This window comes from Hyla sarda, chromosome 2 (genome assembly GCF_029499605.1).
Source record: "Hyla sarda isolate aHylSar1 chromosome 2, aHylSar1.hap1, whole genome shotgun sequence".
Taxonomy (NCBI): domain Eukaryota; kingdom Metazoa; phylum Chordata; class Amphibia; order Anura; family Hylidae; genus Hyla; species Hyla sarda.
In genome coordinates, this window is record NC_079190.1 from 14,886,623 (window position 1) to 14,904,612 (window position 17,990).

At 43.2% G+C, this 17,990-nt stretch overlaps 1 protein-coding gene across 1 annotated transcript; it reads right to left on the reverse strand.

Annotated features, from left to right (window-relative positions):
• Positions 1-1,999: 1,999 nt before the first annotated feature.
• On the reverse strand, positions 2,000-17,777 carry LOC130357339 (heat shock 70 kDa protein-like). The gene is made up of 2 exons (XM_056560025.1): positions 17,693-17,777; positions 2,000-3,614 (listed from the first exon to the last, which is right to left on the reverse strand). The coding sequence occupies exons 1-2, from the start codon at positions 17,775-17,777 to the stop codon at positions 2,404-2,406; spliced, it is 1,296 nt and encodes a 431-aa protein (XP_056416000.1). The 3' UTR covers positions 2,000-2,403.
• Positions 17,778-17,990: the final 213 nt, after the last annotated feature.

Consider the following 17,990-nt stretch of genomic DNA (forward strand, 5'->3'; position numbering starts at 1 on the left):
GTTTGGTGAAAATGAAGTGTAAATCTGTTTGTTATTTTAAAGATCATTTCTAGATCTCCCTGAAACATTTAAGCCAAGAGTTTGTAACTGTATGATATTTACTGTAAGATGTAGAACATTCAATAACTATTAAAAAAAAAAGTTTCCATAAAACTGTCTGGATTATTTACTTGAAAGACAATCGTCACCTACCTATTGTATCGAAGTAGTTTCTGCCAGGTGAGAAGAAATGGTCTTGAGACCCCATCATCAATCGCCATGAGGTCTGCATCGTCTTATATTTGGAATTCATCAAGCACAAATTATATCAGTCAAAGCAGTTTTATTTAGGCTCTGTTCACATCACTGTAAGATTGGACAGGAAGAAAATGCTGCATGCAGTGTTATTTTTGACAACCCGCGTTGTAACCAGAACAGATCAGACCCCAGTTATAAATCAATTACAGCTCTAATATAAAGTTCCTCAGGCCAGCACTTAAAGGGGTACTACCGTGCTGACAACTTATCCCCTATCTAAATGATAGGGGATAAGTTGCCTGATCGCGCGGGGTCCCGCCGCTGGGGACCCCCGCGATCTCGCACACAGCACCCCGCTCTCATCAGGCCCCGGAGCAAACATCCGCTCCGGGTCTGATGACGGGGCCAGTGATCGTGACGTCACAGCTCCGCCCCCGTGTGATGTCACGCTCCGCCCCCTCAATGCAAGTCTCGCAGGGGCGAGACAGCTGTCTCTCCCCCTGCCATAGACTTACATTGAGGGAGCGGAGCGTGATGTAACATGGGGGCGGAGCTGTGACGTCACAATCACCGGCCCCGTCATCAGACCCGGTGCGATGTACGCTCAGGGGCCTGATGAGAGCGGGGTGCTGCGTGAGAGATCAGGGGAGTCCCCAGCGGTGGGACCCCGCGCGATCAAGCAACTTATCCCCTATCCTTTAGATAGGGGATAACTTGTCAGCACGGTAGTACCCCTTTAAGCATGTAAAACCTCACGTTATAAGTCCATAAAAAAAATCCTGAAAAATAAATTGCAACATCACATAGGATATACACAATGCTTCTGAGGTCATATATGGACATTTATCAACGGATTTAGTCAGGTTTTCTTTACTATAATTGTCGCAACTGCGACTACGCGACTTTTCGTGCAATATTTTGACTGGAAAGCGAGAAAAGCAAGTTTTCCAAAAATTAACTACGTAGTAATAATTTTAAAATGGACTACCGGTAGTCTGGTATTTATTAACTGCGACAATCGCAACTGCGCAAAAAAAAGTTGCAACAGGGTTAAAAATTGACTAAATTTACTCCAGCTCAAACATGGAGCAGAAAAAGCTACTACCAAAGTAAAAAAGGAAAAATTGCTTACGTGCAAGAAAATTATCAACAGGCTGAAACCAGTTGATAAATAAGTCACACATAAGCAAAAAAAAAAAAGTAAAGAAAAAAGTACTAAAAAAAAGACTACATAAGCAAACATTGATAAATGTCCCTCATAGACCCCAAAAGCGTTAGTTCTGGCTCTATGAATGCAATATATCACAAATAATTGTAGCACCATATTCTTTTAGGTATAGATAATTCCTTTTAATCCTAAAATACACATTCCCATGTAGCATTTTTTTCCGAGGTATTGCTTTAAAGGGGCTGCTCAGCGTTTGGAACAAACTGTTCCGAACACAGAAGCCGATGCCGGGAGTGCGTAAAGTCATAGCCCCGCCCCCTCATGATGTCATGCCCCCCTCACTGCCTATGGGATTGTTGGGGGAAGTCAGGGAACTGTAATTATGAATAACCAGCTTAAGTGGGGCTGTAGATGGCCACAAATGTTGTAGTATGTGTAATATATCTGTATGTGAACACTGCTACTAGTTACTAATTTGTTTTTTTAACCTTTACTAACATAAGTTGTGTAAAATATATTAGACTTAGGTCACACTAGTGTTAGAACTAAGCTTAACCCTCTGAACGATGCCTTAGAAATAAGAACAAACAAAAATATGTAAAAAATATTTATTAAGATAATAAAATTACAGTATAAAATTGAGAAAATATCACCAGTAAAACATTTTTACATTTCAGTATGTTTTTATGTGTAAAAATTAAAGAAGGTACTTCTTATCAGTCACTAATACCCTATCCATAGGGGACATGTGTCCGGTATTGGGTGAGCGGACAGTCACTTGCCCTTGTCCAGGATGGTGAGGGCCGGAGTGGGTACAGTAGGATGGGTCCCGTTCAAGAGATCGTGGGGGTGGATGGCGGCAGCCAATGGTCAGACATAGCCCCACAACCGGACTTTTATCGCCTATTCTGTAGATATGTGCAAAATCCTATGTTTAGTTCAATAGTCCACAGTACGCACACAGTCCATTTATAAGTCCTTTTTTCAAACCAATACTTTTAATCCAGTTCTTCAATAATGGGGCCTGTGCTGCTGCTCTGTCTTGCTTGGGCACTGCAGCTGGCACCAGGCATTCCTCCTGGAATTCCACCCACAGAGGATTCTTGGTACAGTTTGGCGATGATGGGATTACACACCTTCTCCAATTCCTTCTGCCGATGGACATATTCTTCTTTCTCAGCTAACTGGTTCTTGTCCAGCCACGACAGGGTCTCGTTACATTTCTCCGTAATGCTTTTCTTATCTCCAGGACTTATCTTATTCTTCATATTGTCATCTTCCACTGCACTTTTCATATTGAAGACATAAGCCTCCAGGGAGTTCTTAGCAGTGATCCTCTCTCTTTGGGTATCATCATCCGCCTTATATTTCTCAGCCTCTTGAACCATCCTCTCAATCTCCTCTTTGCTCAGCCTTCCCTTGTCATTGGTGATTGTGATTTTGTTCTGTTTACCAGAGCTTTTGTCCATTGCGGAAACATTGAGAATACCGTTGGCATCTATATCAAAGGTCACGTCAATCTGTGGCACTCCACCTGGGGATGGGGATATCCCGCTCAGTTCAAACTTGCCAAGAAGATTGTTATCCTTGGTCATTGCTCGCTCACCCTCAAAAACTTGGATGAGGACTCCTGGCTGGTTGTCAGAATAAGTGGTGAAGGTCTGAGTCTGCTTGGTTGGGATGGTTGTGTTGCCTTTGATAAGAACAGTCATCACCCCTCCTGCTGTTTCTAGCCCAAGGGAGAGTGGTGCCACATCCAACAGGAGGAGATCCTGGACCTTCTCAGACTTATCACCGGTCAAGATGGCAGCTTGTACAGCAGCTCCATAGGCCACAGCTTCATCAGGATTAATGCTTTTGTTCAGCTCTTTGCCATTAAAGAAGTCTTGTAGTAGCTTTTGCACCTTAGGGATGCGTGTAGATCCTCCCACTAGAACAATATCATGTATCTGAGACTTGTCCATTTTAGCATCTCTGAGAGCCTTTTCTACTGGATCAAGCGTTCCCCTAAAGAGGTCTGAACACAACTCCTCAAAGCGAGCCCTTGTTATGGAAGTGTAGAAGTCAGTGCCCTCGCTCAGAGAGTCAATCTCGATGCTGGCCTGGCTGCTGGAGGACAGGGTTCTTTTGGCTCTCTCACAGGCCGTCCTGAGCCTTCTCAAAGCTCTCTTATTCTGGCTGATGTCCTTCTTGTGCTTGCGTTTGAATTCTCGCCGAACAACAGGTTAGACGAGAGAAAGCTGTTGTATAATGGGGGGGTATCGCAATGTAGGAAGCTCTGGTTGTTTACATTATTATATAAAGTGGGTTCATCTAATAGGAAAAGAATAGATAGATGGGAAATTGCTTTCTTATATGTTTAGAGACTCAATAGATCTGTAGTAATGAACCTACATATCAAACATGGCTGGGGTAATGGCTTATGCCACTGTTTCCCAATCAGCGTGCCTCCAGCTGTTGCAAGACTACAACTCCCAGCATGCTCAGACAGCCGAAGGCTGTCTGAGCATGCTGGGAGTTGTAGTCTTGCAACAGCTGGAGGCACGCTGATTGGGAAACTCGGTACTAAGAAGTGGATAAGACTATAGCCTCAAAAGTGATCTCCAGCTGTTGCAAAATGACAGCTCCTTTCAACCATGATGGGAGTTGTAGTATAGTAACAGGTTGAAGATCATTCCTATAGGGGAAAAAAAAATGTAATTCAATAATAATTTATTTCACACAATTATTCATATTTGCCGCCTGTAAATTACCAAATATGGACCATAACACAAAGCCGCTACCTGACCCGTTCTGCATTTAGGTTCATACCGCTCTTAGGCTGGGTTCACATCACATTTTTGCCATATTGTTTTCAATCAAATTTTTTTTTTTTAAAGAAAACCGTATGGGGAAAAAAAACTGATGGAACAGTATGGGAAAAAGTAAACCGTATGCGTTTTTAAACTGTATACTGTTTTTAAAACAAACGTTTTTAAAAATGTTGTCCATTTTTAATGGGAGGGTTGTTGGGTGGGGACTTTAGGATGCAAATGCTCATGTGCAAAGTAAAAACCTTATACGGTTTCCCGTATGGAACCGTATACATGTGCGTTTCCCATTGACGTCCATGTTAAAAAAAAAAAAAAAAAAAAAAGTATGCGGTTGCAGTACGGTTTTTAAATTGGAGTCAAAACCGTGGTTGACCACGTTTTTGTCTCCGGTTTCAAAATCGTACTGCAACCACATACGTTTTTTTTTAACATGGACGTCAATGGGAAACACATATGTATACGGTTCCATACGGGAAACCGTATACGGTTTGCATCCTAAAGTCCCCACCCAACACCCCTCCCATTAAAAAATTGACAACATTTTCAAAAACCTGTTGTTATTTTTTTTTTTTTTATAAAAACGGACAGAACTGTATGCACTTTTAAAAACAGTATACAGTTTAAAAACGCATACGGTTTACTTTTTTCCATACTGTTCCATCAGTTTTTTTTGCCATACGATTTTCTTTATAAAAACTGAAAACAATATGGCAAAAACGTGGTGTGAACCTTATATAGTCATTATACGTCAATATAAAGAGTTGGTTTTTTTTTGGGGGGGGGGGCAAATTTTTTTGGAAAGACAAATGACATACGAAGAAGAATGCAAAAGAAATGATAACGGTCCAGCATGACATCTATCCCATGACCTGTTCTGCATAAGGTTCATACTGCTCCTATGTAATTAATATGCATTTAATTTTATTATATATGGGGAAGGGCAAATAATAAAGGATGGTTTCCTTTCATTAACATTAAACCTTTCACCTCTATAATAAAAGGGAATACAAAGTTACTGTATCAGTCCATTATGACATATTTCCCATGACCCATTCTGCATTCTACACTGCTCAAAATAATTAAGGGAACATAAAATAACACATCCTAGATCTGAATGAATGAACTAATCGTATGAAATACTTTCGTCTTTACATAGTTGAATGCGCTGACAACAAAATCACACAAAAATTATCAATGGAAATCAAATTTATCAACCCATGGAGGTCTGGATATGGAGTCACACTCAAAATCACAGTGGGAAACCACACTACAGGCTGATCCAACTTTGTTGTAATTTCCTTAAAGGGTTTCTCCACCATAAGGTGATTTTAGTCTGAACCTGGCAGACAGTAATGGACATGCTTAGTAAGGATCTGCGCTTGTCTTGGGGCTAAATGGCTATGTTGTGAGATTACCATAACACTGTGGCTAGTTTTTTGTGAACTTGTATTTCCTGTTTGACTTTTCTTTTTTTTTTACTACAAATCCCACAATTCCATTTCCCTCCCTCCCACACATCAGCAATCCCACCCATTGAAACATAAATGAGCTGCATCCATTCAAAAGACCTGTGGTTTTAAATCAGGGTGCCTGCAACTGTTGCATTAGTTGCAGATTGATCTCTCTCCCACCAAGCGATCGCTCCACCCATTGAAGCAGACAGGCTCCCTGTCATCAGCTGACTAGTGATTCAGGTCTCGGCGGTATTGCAAGCTGGGAAAAATCCGAGACAACAGTCATTTTGTATGCTGTTAAAAATAAATAGTAGGGTGAAAACCACAGAAGAATTGTGAGAAAACCGTCACACACAGGTACAGACACTATATTATGAACTACACTAACTTTACAGCCCCTGTAGCATAGTCACATAAAAAATTCCTGGAATACCCCTTTAAAACAAGTCAAAATGAGGCTCAGTAGTGTGTGTGGCCTCCACGTGCCCGTATGACCTCCCAACAAAGCCTGGGTATACTCCTGATGAGGTGGCGGATGGTCTCCCAGACCTGGACTAAAGCATCTGCCAACTCCTGGACAGTCTGTAGTGCAACTTGGCGTTGGTGGATGGAGAGAGACATGATCTCCCAGATGTGCTCAATCGGATTCAGGTCTGATGAACGGGCGGCCAGTCCATAGCATCAATGCCTTCCTCTTCTAGGAACTGCTGACACATTCCAACCACATGAGGTCTAACATTGTCTTGTATTAGGAAGAACCAAGGGCCAACTGCACCAGGATGAGGATATCTTAAGGATAGGGGATATGTTTCAGATCGTGGGGAGTCCGACCGCCGGGGCCCCCGCGATCTCCTGTAAGGAGCCCCGGCTCGCTGGGCAGATAGCGGGTGTCGACCACCTCACGAAGCGGCGGGCAACACACCCCCTCAATACATCGCTATGGCAGAACCGGAGATTGCCGAAGGCAGCGCTCTGGCTCTGCCATAGAGTTGTATTGAGGGGGCATGTGAGCCGCCGCTTTGTGCGTTGGTCAACACACCCCCTTCCCACTTATCCACTATCCTTAAAGGGGTACTCTGCTCCCCAGTGTCTGCAAAATTCCACCTTCGGGTGGGTTCACACTACGTTTTCTCCCATACCGGAGCGCATACGGCAGGGGGGAGCTAAAACCTCGCGCTCCCGTATGCCTTCGTATGCGCTTCCGTATGTAATTCATTTCAATGAGCCGACCGGAGTGAAACGTTCGGTCCGGTCGGCTCATTTTTGCGCCGTATGCGCTTTTCCCCCGGACCTAAAACTGTGGTCAACCACGGTTTGAGGTCCGGTCGTAAAAGCGCATACGGCGCAAAAATGAGCCGACTGGACCGAACGTTTCACTCCGGCCGGCTCATTGAAATGAATGACATACGGGAGCGCATATGAAGGCATACGGGAGCGCGAGGTTTTAGCTCCCCCCTGCCGTATGTGCTCCCGTATGGGAGAAAACGTAGTGTGAACCCACCCTCACACCGGAACACTGAGTTCCTGGAAGCTGTGTGCAGGCTTCTGTGTTCAGGCCCGCCCCCTCGTGATGTTACTGCCTGCCCCATCAATAAAAGTCTATGGGAAGGGGGCGCGACGGCCGTCACGCCCCCTCCCATAGACTTTCATTGAGAGGGCGGGACGTGATGTCACATGACGGGGCGTGACGTAACGAGGGGGCGGGCGTGAACACGGAAGCCCGCACAACAGCGTTCAGGAACTCAATGTTCCGGTGTGAGGTGGAATTTTGCGGACACTGGGGAGCGGAGTAACCCTTTATAAGTTTTTCAGCACTGGACTACTTCTTTAAGTTGGCTTTCATTCTGCAGGAATAGAAAAGCATGGTTCTCTTTCTGAAAACATCACTTGCCTGGCCAAGGCTTACATCTGAAGTGCCCGTAACCAAGCTGCAGTACAACACAAACAATCTATGTACGTGGCGCTGTTTTAAGAAAAAGCGACCATGGGATTTTTTTTTTTGTTGTTGTTTTATTTTTTGTTATCTTGGACAGTCATTTTAGGTCCATGCGTGTCCCGAATTTGTTGCAGGTTCTGCACCAGAGATTTGCAGCTTATTACACTACAATACATAGGTAATGAGGTAAGGCGCTATCTACAGTACTGGAAGAATGCTGCTTAGAGGGTGTTTAAAAGCATTTTGTCCACCAACTTGCAGTAAACTTGGAGATGAAAACTATCTGCACAGTTTTTTTTCCCCCCCAGACAAGTCAAATTTACAGCTTGGATTTCTTTTTTTGCTTTTTTGGGGTAGGATAAAAATGAAGTATTAAAGGGTTTACCCCAAGATTAAAAGTTATGGATAGAGGATTAATGTGATCAGTAGAGGGTCCCAGCAGTCAGACCCCCACAGATCACGTGAAATAAACATAACTTGATCCTGGATTGTATGAAGCGGCAGGGAGTTTCGACTATGGAACTTCTAAACACAACCATTTTAACCCTTGGCAATGTTTGGAAGTCTCATAGAAAGTGAATGAAGCAGAACCAAATATGCATGCTGCCCTCAACAAGAATGGACGTGAATTGTCCCTCATTTGATCATTGGAGGTCCCAGCAGTCGGACCCCTTCTGATCCACCCATTATCCAGTGGATAGGGGATAACTTTCAGTCTTGGGATAACCCTTTTATCTGCTCACTGCAAGGAGTTGTAAAGCCCTAGCTGTTCTTGTTTGGTGAAAATGAAGTGTAAATCTGTTTATTTTAAAGATAATTTCTTGATCTCCTTGAAGTTTAGAAATAATCAAACAACATATTTAATCGGTCGGAGCAGTTTTATTTAGGCTCTGCGCATGAACGTCCCTGTGCGTTGTCGTCAAGGCAATGTCACTATGAAAATGGCCTTCGGCTGTGCGGGCATGCTGGGAGTTGTAGTTTTGCAACAGCTGGAGGCACCCTGGTTGGGAAACACTGCGCTAGTGGGCACATGGATCCCGCTAGCGGTGATGGTAGCGATGGGAGGCATTCTTGTGACACCGTAGTGCAGTGTTTCCCAAACAGGTGGCCTCCAGCTGTTGCGAAACTACAACTCCCAGCATGCTGGGAGTTGTAGTTTTGCAACAGCTGGAGGCACCCTGGTTGGGAAACACTGCGCTAGTGGGCACATGGATGGGTGGATTAGTGGGCACATGGATCAGTGGGCTAGTGGGCACATGGAGAGGGCTGATGAGCTGGGAGGAGATAACCACAAGGGAAGGAGCTGTGGGCGTCACTTTATTATAATTTAGTATAATTTCCTGGGGGGGGAGAGAGAGAGAGAGAGAGCAGCAGCTAACAGGAAGCTGGCGCAGGGAGTCATGGGAAATGTAGTCTTTATGACATGGCTGCTTACTGCTACAGGTGGCAATTACAAGAGAATGGCTGGGCCAAATTTGACAAATGAGGTATCGTTGGAAAGGTCTTTGAAAGAGCGATCAGATGAGGGTAACTTATTTTTTTAACTACCAGCGCTCCGGAGTATTCCTTTAACCTCTTCAGGACATAGGGCGCATGGATACGCCCTGAATCCCGAGTCCTTAAGGACCGAGGGCGTATCCATACGCCCGTGGGAATTCCGGCCCCCACCGCTAGCCGGTTGGGGACCGGAGCCGGATGCCTGCTGAAATCGTTCAGCAGGCATCCCGGCATATCGCCCAGTGGGGTCATTATGCCACCCCATGTCGGCGATCGCCGCAGATCGCTGGACAATTCAGTCCAGCGATCTGCGGGTGTCACTCCCGCACCCGCTCCGCCCCTCTTCCGGAGGACGTGAGCGGGTGCGAGAAGACGACCCCCGGTGCTGGGGACCCCGATCCCCGGCGCCCCTGTTGGGATCGGGGCCCCAGGAGCAGCTGCGGCGGCGGAGACGACGAGGGACTGACCTGTGCGGCGAGGATCGTTGGAGGTGAGTGACAGCCTCCTGCTGTTGCTTAGCAACAGCTCCCAGCATGCAAAAAGGGCATGCTGGGAGCTGTAGTTATGCAACAGCAGGAGGCAGACCACCACAACTCCCAGCATTCCCTTATGGGCATGCTGGGACTTATGGTTTTGCAACAGCTGGAGGCACATTCTTTCTATGGAAAAGTGTACCTTCAGCTGTTGTATAACTACAACTCCCAGCTTGCACAAACAGCTAAAGTGCATGCTGGGAGTTGTAGTGGTGCATCTGCTGGTTGCATAACTACAACTCCCAGCATGCCCGTTGGCTGTCGGTGACTGCTGAGAGTTGTAGTTTTGCAACAGCTGAAGGCACACTGGTTGTGAAACTCAGAGTTTTTTTTTACCTAACTCAGTGTTTCACGACCGGTGTAGCTCCAGCTGTTGCAAACTACAACTCTCAGCAGTCACCGTACACCATGCACCGTACATGCTGGGAGTTGTAGTTTTGCAACAGCTGGAGGCACACTGGTTGTGAAACACTGAGTTAGGTCACAAACTCAGTGATACATAACCAGTGTGCCTACAGTTGTTGCAAAACTACAACTCTCAGCAGTCACCGACAGCCAACGGGCATGCTGGGAGTTGTAGTTATGCAACAGCTGGATGTCCCCCCCAATGTGAACATACAGGGTACACTCACATGGGCGGAGGATTACAGTAAGTATCTGGCTGCAAATTTGAGCTGCCGCAAACTTTCTGCTGCAGCTCAAATTGCCAGCGAGAAACTACTGTGAACCCCCGCCCGTGCGACTGTACCCTAAAAACACTACACTACACTAACACAAAAAATAAAATAAAATGTAAAAAACACTACATATACACATACCCCTACACAGCCCCCCTCCCCTCCCCAATAAAAATGAAAAACGTCTGGTACACCACTGTTTCCAGAACGGAGCCTCCAGCTGTTGCAAAACAACTCCCAGTATTGTCGGACAGCCGTTGACTGTCCAGGCATGCTGGGAGTTTTGCAACAGCTGGAGGCACCCTGTTTGGGAATCACTGGCGTAGAATACCCCTATGTCCACCCCTATGCAATCCCTAATTTAGGCCTCAAATGCGCATGGCGCTCTAACTTTGGAGCCCTGTCGTATTTCAAGGCAACAGTTTAGGGTCACATATGGGGTATCGCCGTACTCGGGAGAAATTGTGTTACAAATTTTGGGGGGTATTTTCTGCTTTTACCCTTTTTAAAAATGTAACATTTTTGGGAAAACAAGCATTTTAGGTAAAAAAAAAAAAAAAAATTTTTACATATGCAAAAGTCGTGAAACACCTGTGGGGTATAAAGGTTCACTTAACCCCTTGTTACGTTCCCCGAGGGGTCTAGTTTCCAAAATGGTATGCCATGTGTTTTTTTTTTTTTGCTATCCTGGCACCATAGGGGCTTCCTAAATGCGGCATGCCCCCAGAGCAAAATTTGCGTTCAAAAAGCCAAATGTGACTCCTTCTCTTCTGAGACCTGTAGTGCGCCAGCAGAGCACTTTTCACCCCCATATGGGGTGTTTTCTGAATCGGGAGAAATTGGGCTTCAAATTTTTAGGGGTGTTTTCTGCTATTACCCTTTTTAAAAATAATTTTTTTTTGGGAAAACAAGCATTTTAGGTAAAATTTTTTTTTTTTTTTTTACATTTGCAAAAGTCGTGAAACACCTGTGGGGTATTAAGGTTCACTTTATCCCATGTTACATTCCCCGAGGGGTCTAGTTTCCAAAATGGTATGCCATGTGGTTTTTTTTTGCTGTTCTGGCACCATAAGGGCTTCCTAAAGGTAACATGCCCCCCAAAAACCATTTCAGAAAAACGTACTCTCCAAAAATTCCCTTGTCGCTCCTTCCCCTCTGAGCCCTCTACTGCGCCCGCCGAACACTTTACATAGACATATGAGGTATGTGCTTACTCAAGAGAAATTGGGCTACAAATACAAGTAAAAATTTTGTCCTTTTACCCCTTGTAAAAATTCAAAAATTGGGTCTACAAGAACATGTGAGTGTAAAAAATGAAGATTGTGAATTTTCTCCTTCACTTTGCTGCTATTCGTGTGAAACACCTAAAGGGTTAAAACGCTGACTGAATGTCATTTTGAATACTTTGGGGGGTGTAGTTTTTATAATGGGGTCATTTATGGGGTATTTCTAATATGAAGACCCTTCAAATCCACTTCAAACCTGAACTGGTCTCTGAAAAATACTGAGTTTGAAAATTTTGTGAAAAATCGGAAAATTGCTGCTGACCGTTGAAGCCCTCTGGTGTCTTCCAAAAGTAAAAACTCATCAATTTTATGATGCAAACATAAAGTAGACATATTGTATATGTGAACCAAAAAAAATTGTATTCGTAATATCCATTTTCCTTACAAGCAGAAAGCTTCAAAGTTAGAAAAATGCTAAATTTTCAAATTTTTCATCAAATTTACGGATTTTTCACCCCAAGAAAGGATGCAAGTATCGACAAAAATTTACCACTATGTTAAAGTAGAATATGTCACAAAAAAACAATCTCGGAATCAGAATGATAACTAAAAGCATTCCAGAGTTATTAATGTTTAAAGTGACAGTGGTCAGATGTGCAAAAAACGCTCCGGTCCTTAAGGCCAAAATGGGCTCCGTCCTGAAGGGGTTAAGGGGGCTGATCACATACCTGTTTAGGCTGGGTTCACATTTGTCAAGCATCCGGCTCACTGAAGCCTAAACTAGCCGCAACTGAAAACACAAGTGCATTACTTGTTTAGGTTCCAGCATTCATTAATTTTGCCTGCAGGACATGGGAACGCAGCAAAATGTCTGGTACCCATGCAGTATGTTCCAACGTCCAACTTGAGAAGCCATAAATAAGATAAATGTGAGCTTTTCAATTCAAATGAACAGGTTTCCTTCCATTGCTTTGTAAACAGTGCCAAAGGTAAACGTCGCACATATGTGAAGGGGGCCTTAAGCTAAGTTTCCACTTGGCTTTTTTTCTGGCAGTTTTTGGAGATCTGCCACTGCAGTTTGTGAGCCAAAGCTCAGAAGGAATGTGACATATAAAGGAAGGACTTACACTTCTCCTCCCTTATGGATCCACTTCTGATTTTGGCTCAAAAACTGCAGTGGCAGATATCCAAAAACTGGCAGAAAAAAAAACAAGAGGAAACTTAGCCTTACAGCATGATGATAGGTCTCCCGGTTCCTAAGGGTTTGTATCCCCCCTGACTATCAAGGTAATCCATCAGAGGACAGGAACCTTTGTTACAGTCACCACATTGAACACAGCCCTCCTGCCCTCTGACGGATTTTGTTGATAGTCAAAGGGGCTGCAAAGCTCTATAGCTCAAGTAAGGGGGGGGGGAAGCATCATCATGGACCAAGACCATTTTAACCTTAAGGACCAGGCCAATTTTATTTTTGCATTTTCGTTTTTTCCTCCTTGCCTTCTAAAATCCATACAGACCCATATAAGGGCTTGTTTTTGCGTGACCAATTGTACTTTGTAATGAAACCTCAAATTTTACGATAAAATGTACGGCGAACCCAAAAAAAAAATATTTTTAGGGAGGAAATTTAAATGAAAACCACAATTTTGGAGGGTTTTGTTTTCACACTGTACACTTTACGGTAAAAATGACGTGTTCTTTATTCTATGGGTCAATACGATTAAAATGATACCCATGGCTAGATACTTTTATATTTTTGTACCGCTTAAAAAAAAATCTAAAACTTTTTGTACAAAGCCAGTAATCTAAAATCACCCTATTTTGACCACCTATAACTTTTCATTTTTCCGTATATAGGGCGGTATGAGGGCTAATTTTTTTGCGCCGTCATTTGTACTTTTTATCGATACCACATTTGCATATATAAAGCTTTTAGATAAATTTTATAAATTTTTTTTCTTTATAAAATGTGTCAAAAAAGCAGCATTTTTTTATCTTTTACGTTTATACCATTCACCGTACGGGATCATTAATATTATATTTTGATCGGACATTTACGCACACGGCGATACCAAATATGTTTATTTTTTTTTTAAATTACGCTTTTTGGGGTTAAAATGGGAAAAACTGACAATTTTCATTGGGAGGGGATTTTTCACTTTTCTTTTTTACTTTTTATTTTTATATTTTTCAACTTTTTTTTTTACACTTTTTGTGTCCCCATAGGGGACTATCTATAGCAATCATTTGATTGCTAATACTGTTCAGTGCTATGCATAGGACATAGCACCGATCAGTATTATCGGTGATCTTCTGCTCTGGTCTGCTCGATCTCAGATCAGAGCAGAAGACCCCGGAAGACGACGGAGGCAGGTGAGGGGACCTCCGGCCGCCATGCTGGATGATCGGATCACGGCATCTGAGGGGTTAATGGCGGACATCCGCGTGATCGCGGATGTCGGCCACTACGGGCGGGTCCCCGGCTGCTGCTAGCAGCTGAAACCTGCCGTGTTGACGAGAGCCCCGTTCCGATGCTCGCTGTCATACACAAGACGTAAATGTAAGTCCTGGTGCGCGAAGTACCGCCAAACCAGGACGTACATTTACGTCCGTGGTCGTTAAGGGGTTAAACAGGTATCTGAACAGTGCCCTCCGACAAGTTACTGTCACTTTTTCTTTTAGTGACCACACAGCAACAAGGCTACAATTGGCTAGAAACTGCAGTTGTTTATCTTTATGTCCGTTTTTTTGCCTTAACCCCTTAAGGACCGGGGGTTTTTCCGTTTTTGCATTTTCGTTTTTTGCTCCTTGCCTTTAAAAAATCATAACTCTTTCAATTTTGCACCTAAAAATCCATATGATGGCTTATTTTTTGCGCCACCAATTCTACTTTGTAATGACGTCACTCATTTTGCCCAAAAATCTACGGGGAAACGGAAAAAAAAATCATTGTGCGACAAAATTGAAAAAAAAAACGCAGTTTTGTAAATTTTGGGGGCTTCCGTTTCTACGTAGTACATTTTTCGGTAAAAATGACACCTTATCTTTATTCTGTAGGTCCATACGATTAAAATTATCCCCTACTTATATAGGTTTGATTTTGTCGGACTTCTGGAAAAAATCATCATAACTACATGCAGGAAAATTAATACGTTTAAAATTGTCATCTTCTGACCCCTATAACTTTTTTATTTTTCCGTGTATGGGGCGGTATGAGGGCTCATTTTTTGCGCCGTGATCTGAAGTTTTTAACGGTACCATTTTTGCATTGATAAGACTTATTGATAAATGATATAAAAAGTGACCAAAAATGCACTATTTTGGACTTTGGAATTTTTTTGCGCGCACGCCATTGACCGAGCGGTTTAATTAATGATATATTATTATAATTCGGACATTTCCGCAAGCGGTGATACCATATATGTTTATTTTTATTTTTATTTGCACTGTTTTTTTTATTGGAAAAGGGGGGTGATTCAAACTTTTAATAGGGGAGGAGCTAAATGATCTTTATTCACTTTTTTTTTTCACTTTTTTTTTTTTTTTGCAGTGTTATAGGTCCCATAGGGACCTATAACACTGCACACACTGATCTCTTATACTGATCATTGTTATCCCATAGGGACCTATAACACTGCACACACTGATCATTGTTATCCCATAGGGACCTATAACACTGCACACACTGATCTCTTATACTGATCATTGTTATCCCATAGGGACCTATAACACTGCACACACTGATTATTGTTATCCCATAGGGACCTATAACACTGCACACACTGATCTTCATCATTGATCACTGGTTTCTCATAAGAAACCAGTGATCAACGATTCTGCCGCATGACTGCTCATGCCTGGATCTCAGGCACTGAGCAGTCATTCGGCGATCGGACAGTGAGGAGGCAGGTAGGGGCCCTCCCGCTGTCCTGTCAGCTGTTCGGGATGCCGCGATTAGCCGCGGCTATCCCGAACAGCCCGACTGAGCTAGCTGGCCACTTTCGGTTTCGCTTTTAGCCGCGCGGCTCAACTCTGAGCGCGCGGCGCCGCGATCGGCGCTGCGCGCTATTAGAGGCGGTTCCCGGCTTCACTATGACGCCGGGCCCGCCGTGATATGACGCGGGGTTACTGTGTAACCCTGCGTTATATCAGGAGAGCAGGACCAAGGACGTACCTGTACGCCCTTGGTCCTTAAGGGGTTAAATATGCACTGTCATATACAAAAACTTTCTTTGTAGTACATCTTGGCAAAACATAAACCTTTCTAATAAACTTCATAAGAAAACTTTATTAAATTTTTATAGAAATCATGGCTTAAAAAACTGGCCACTAGGGCTCCCCATACATGCTGGGACACCAACGAGTCCAGAGGCAGTGTCATAATGATGCATGGACAGTGGACAAGAATCTGCTATGCTCGCTCCCGACCTGTCACTCTGCCTGCTGGAGCACACAGTTGCTGGGAGCGAGTACACATTAAAGGGGTACTCCGGTGAAAACCTTTTTTTCTTTTAAATCAACTGGTGGCAGAAAGATAAACATATTTGTAAATTACTTCTATTAAAAAATCTTAATCCTTCCAGTACTTATTAGCTGCTGAATGCTAATGAGGAAATTCCTTTCTTTTTGGACCACTGATGACATCACGAGCACAGTGCTCTCTGCTGACATCTCTGTCCATTTTAGCAAGCATGCATAGCAGATGCATAGCAGATGTATGCTTAGGGGAGCGTGGTGGCTCAGTGGTTAGCACTGCTGCCTTGCAGTGCTGGGGACTTGGGTTCAAATCCCACTAAGGACAACAATAAATAAAGCGTTATTATTATTATTATAACGTCAGCAGAGAGAACTGTGCTCGTGATGTCATCAGAGAGCATTCCAAAAAGAAAAGAATTTCCTCTGTAGTATTCAGCAGCTAATAAGTACAGGAAGGATTAAGATTTTTTAATAGAAGTAATTTACAAATATGTTTAACTTTCTGCCACCAGTTGATTTAAAAGAAAAAAGGTTTTCACCAGAGTGCCCCTTTAAGAAAAGTCATAGGAGTTTTCATTACACCGGAGCTGCGCATCAGCTGTTTTACCCCAGTGAGCTCCTAACATCACTGAAGCTGTAAGTGCTAGGAGCGTACAAGGGAAAACAGCTGTTTTCCAGCCATCCCCATCTTCCCTCCCCGCATGCGTCTCTTTCAAAGGGAAGCATATTGGATAACATACCTGGAAACAATATCCCCATCAGGCTTGAATGAAGTCTGTAGTTTAAAAGTTTATCTTTGAATAATATTGTAATCCAGGATATTGAGGAGAATGCACACTATGTTTAAAATTAAAATTATCGTTCATAAGAAATAATTATGAATGTTCCTTTAAGAGAAACTCCATGATTGAGTATAGGTATGCATCCTGCTTAAAGGGTACCTTTCATCAAAAAAAAACTTTTGATATATTATAGATTAATGTATGCAGAATAACTTTCCAATAGCGTGTTATTAAAAAATATGCTTCTTTCTATTTAATTTTCCACTTTGAAAAAATTACCACTAGGGGTCTCCCTACCAGTCCTTTTTTTATAGATTTCAGACTCATGCAGGAGTCCTAAATCTCAAACTGCAGCCAGAACACAGACAAACTCAGCACTGCTCACTGCCAGGGAGCAGTGCTGTGCTTGTCTGTGTCCCGGCTGCAGTCTGAGATTTAGGACTCCAGCATGAGTCTGAAATCTATAAAAAAAGGACTGGTAGGGAGACCCCTAGTGGTCATTTTTTCAAAGTGGAAAATTAAATAGAAAGAAGCATATTTTTTAATAACATGCTATTGGAAAGTTATTCTGCATACATTAATCTATAATATATCAAAAGTTTTTTTTGATGAAAGGTACCCTTTAAAATATCCTGGAATTTCAGGCTCTAGGACGCATGAGTAAGGGGGCATTCCCCCAAAACGTTGCGACAGACCCTGATGGTTCCCGACTGGTGAATTACATCTCTGCTGGGACGGTTGTATGCCGAATTTAATATCTGCAAGCTTTGAATGTCACAGCTTTGAATTTTATGAAAATGACCGAATAAAGAAAAAATTATTGCAAAGCATCTAACAATGAGTGTCTAAATATTTAATTTAAATAGTAAATACTGCACAGCTCATGGTCTTACTCCGGGCAATAGGACTGATCGGAAGTGCACCATCTTCATAGACGGCAATGCTTTTCCGAGAGGAATCTGCTGAAACAATAAACATGTATCTGGGGACGGCAAAATCTAACTAGACTAACTGTCTATGGCAGTGTTTCCCAACCAGGGTGCCTACAGCTGTTGCAAAACTACAACTCCCAGCATGCCCGGACAGCCAAAGGCTGTCCGGGCATGCTGAGAGTTGTAGTTTTGAAACAGCTGGAGGCACCCTGGTTGGGAAACGCTGGTCTACGGTGTGCTAGAAATCAGTCTATCTAAC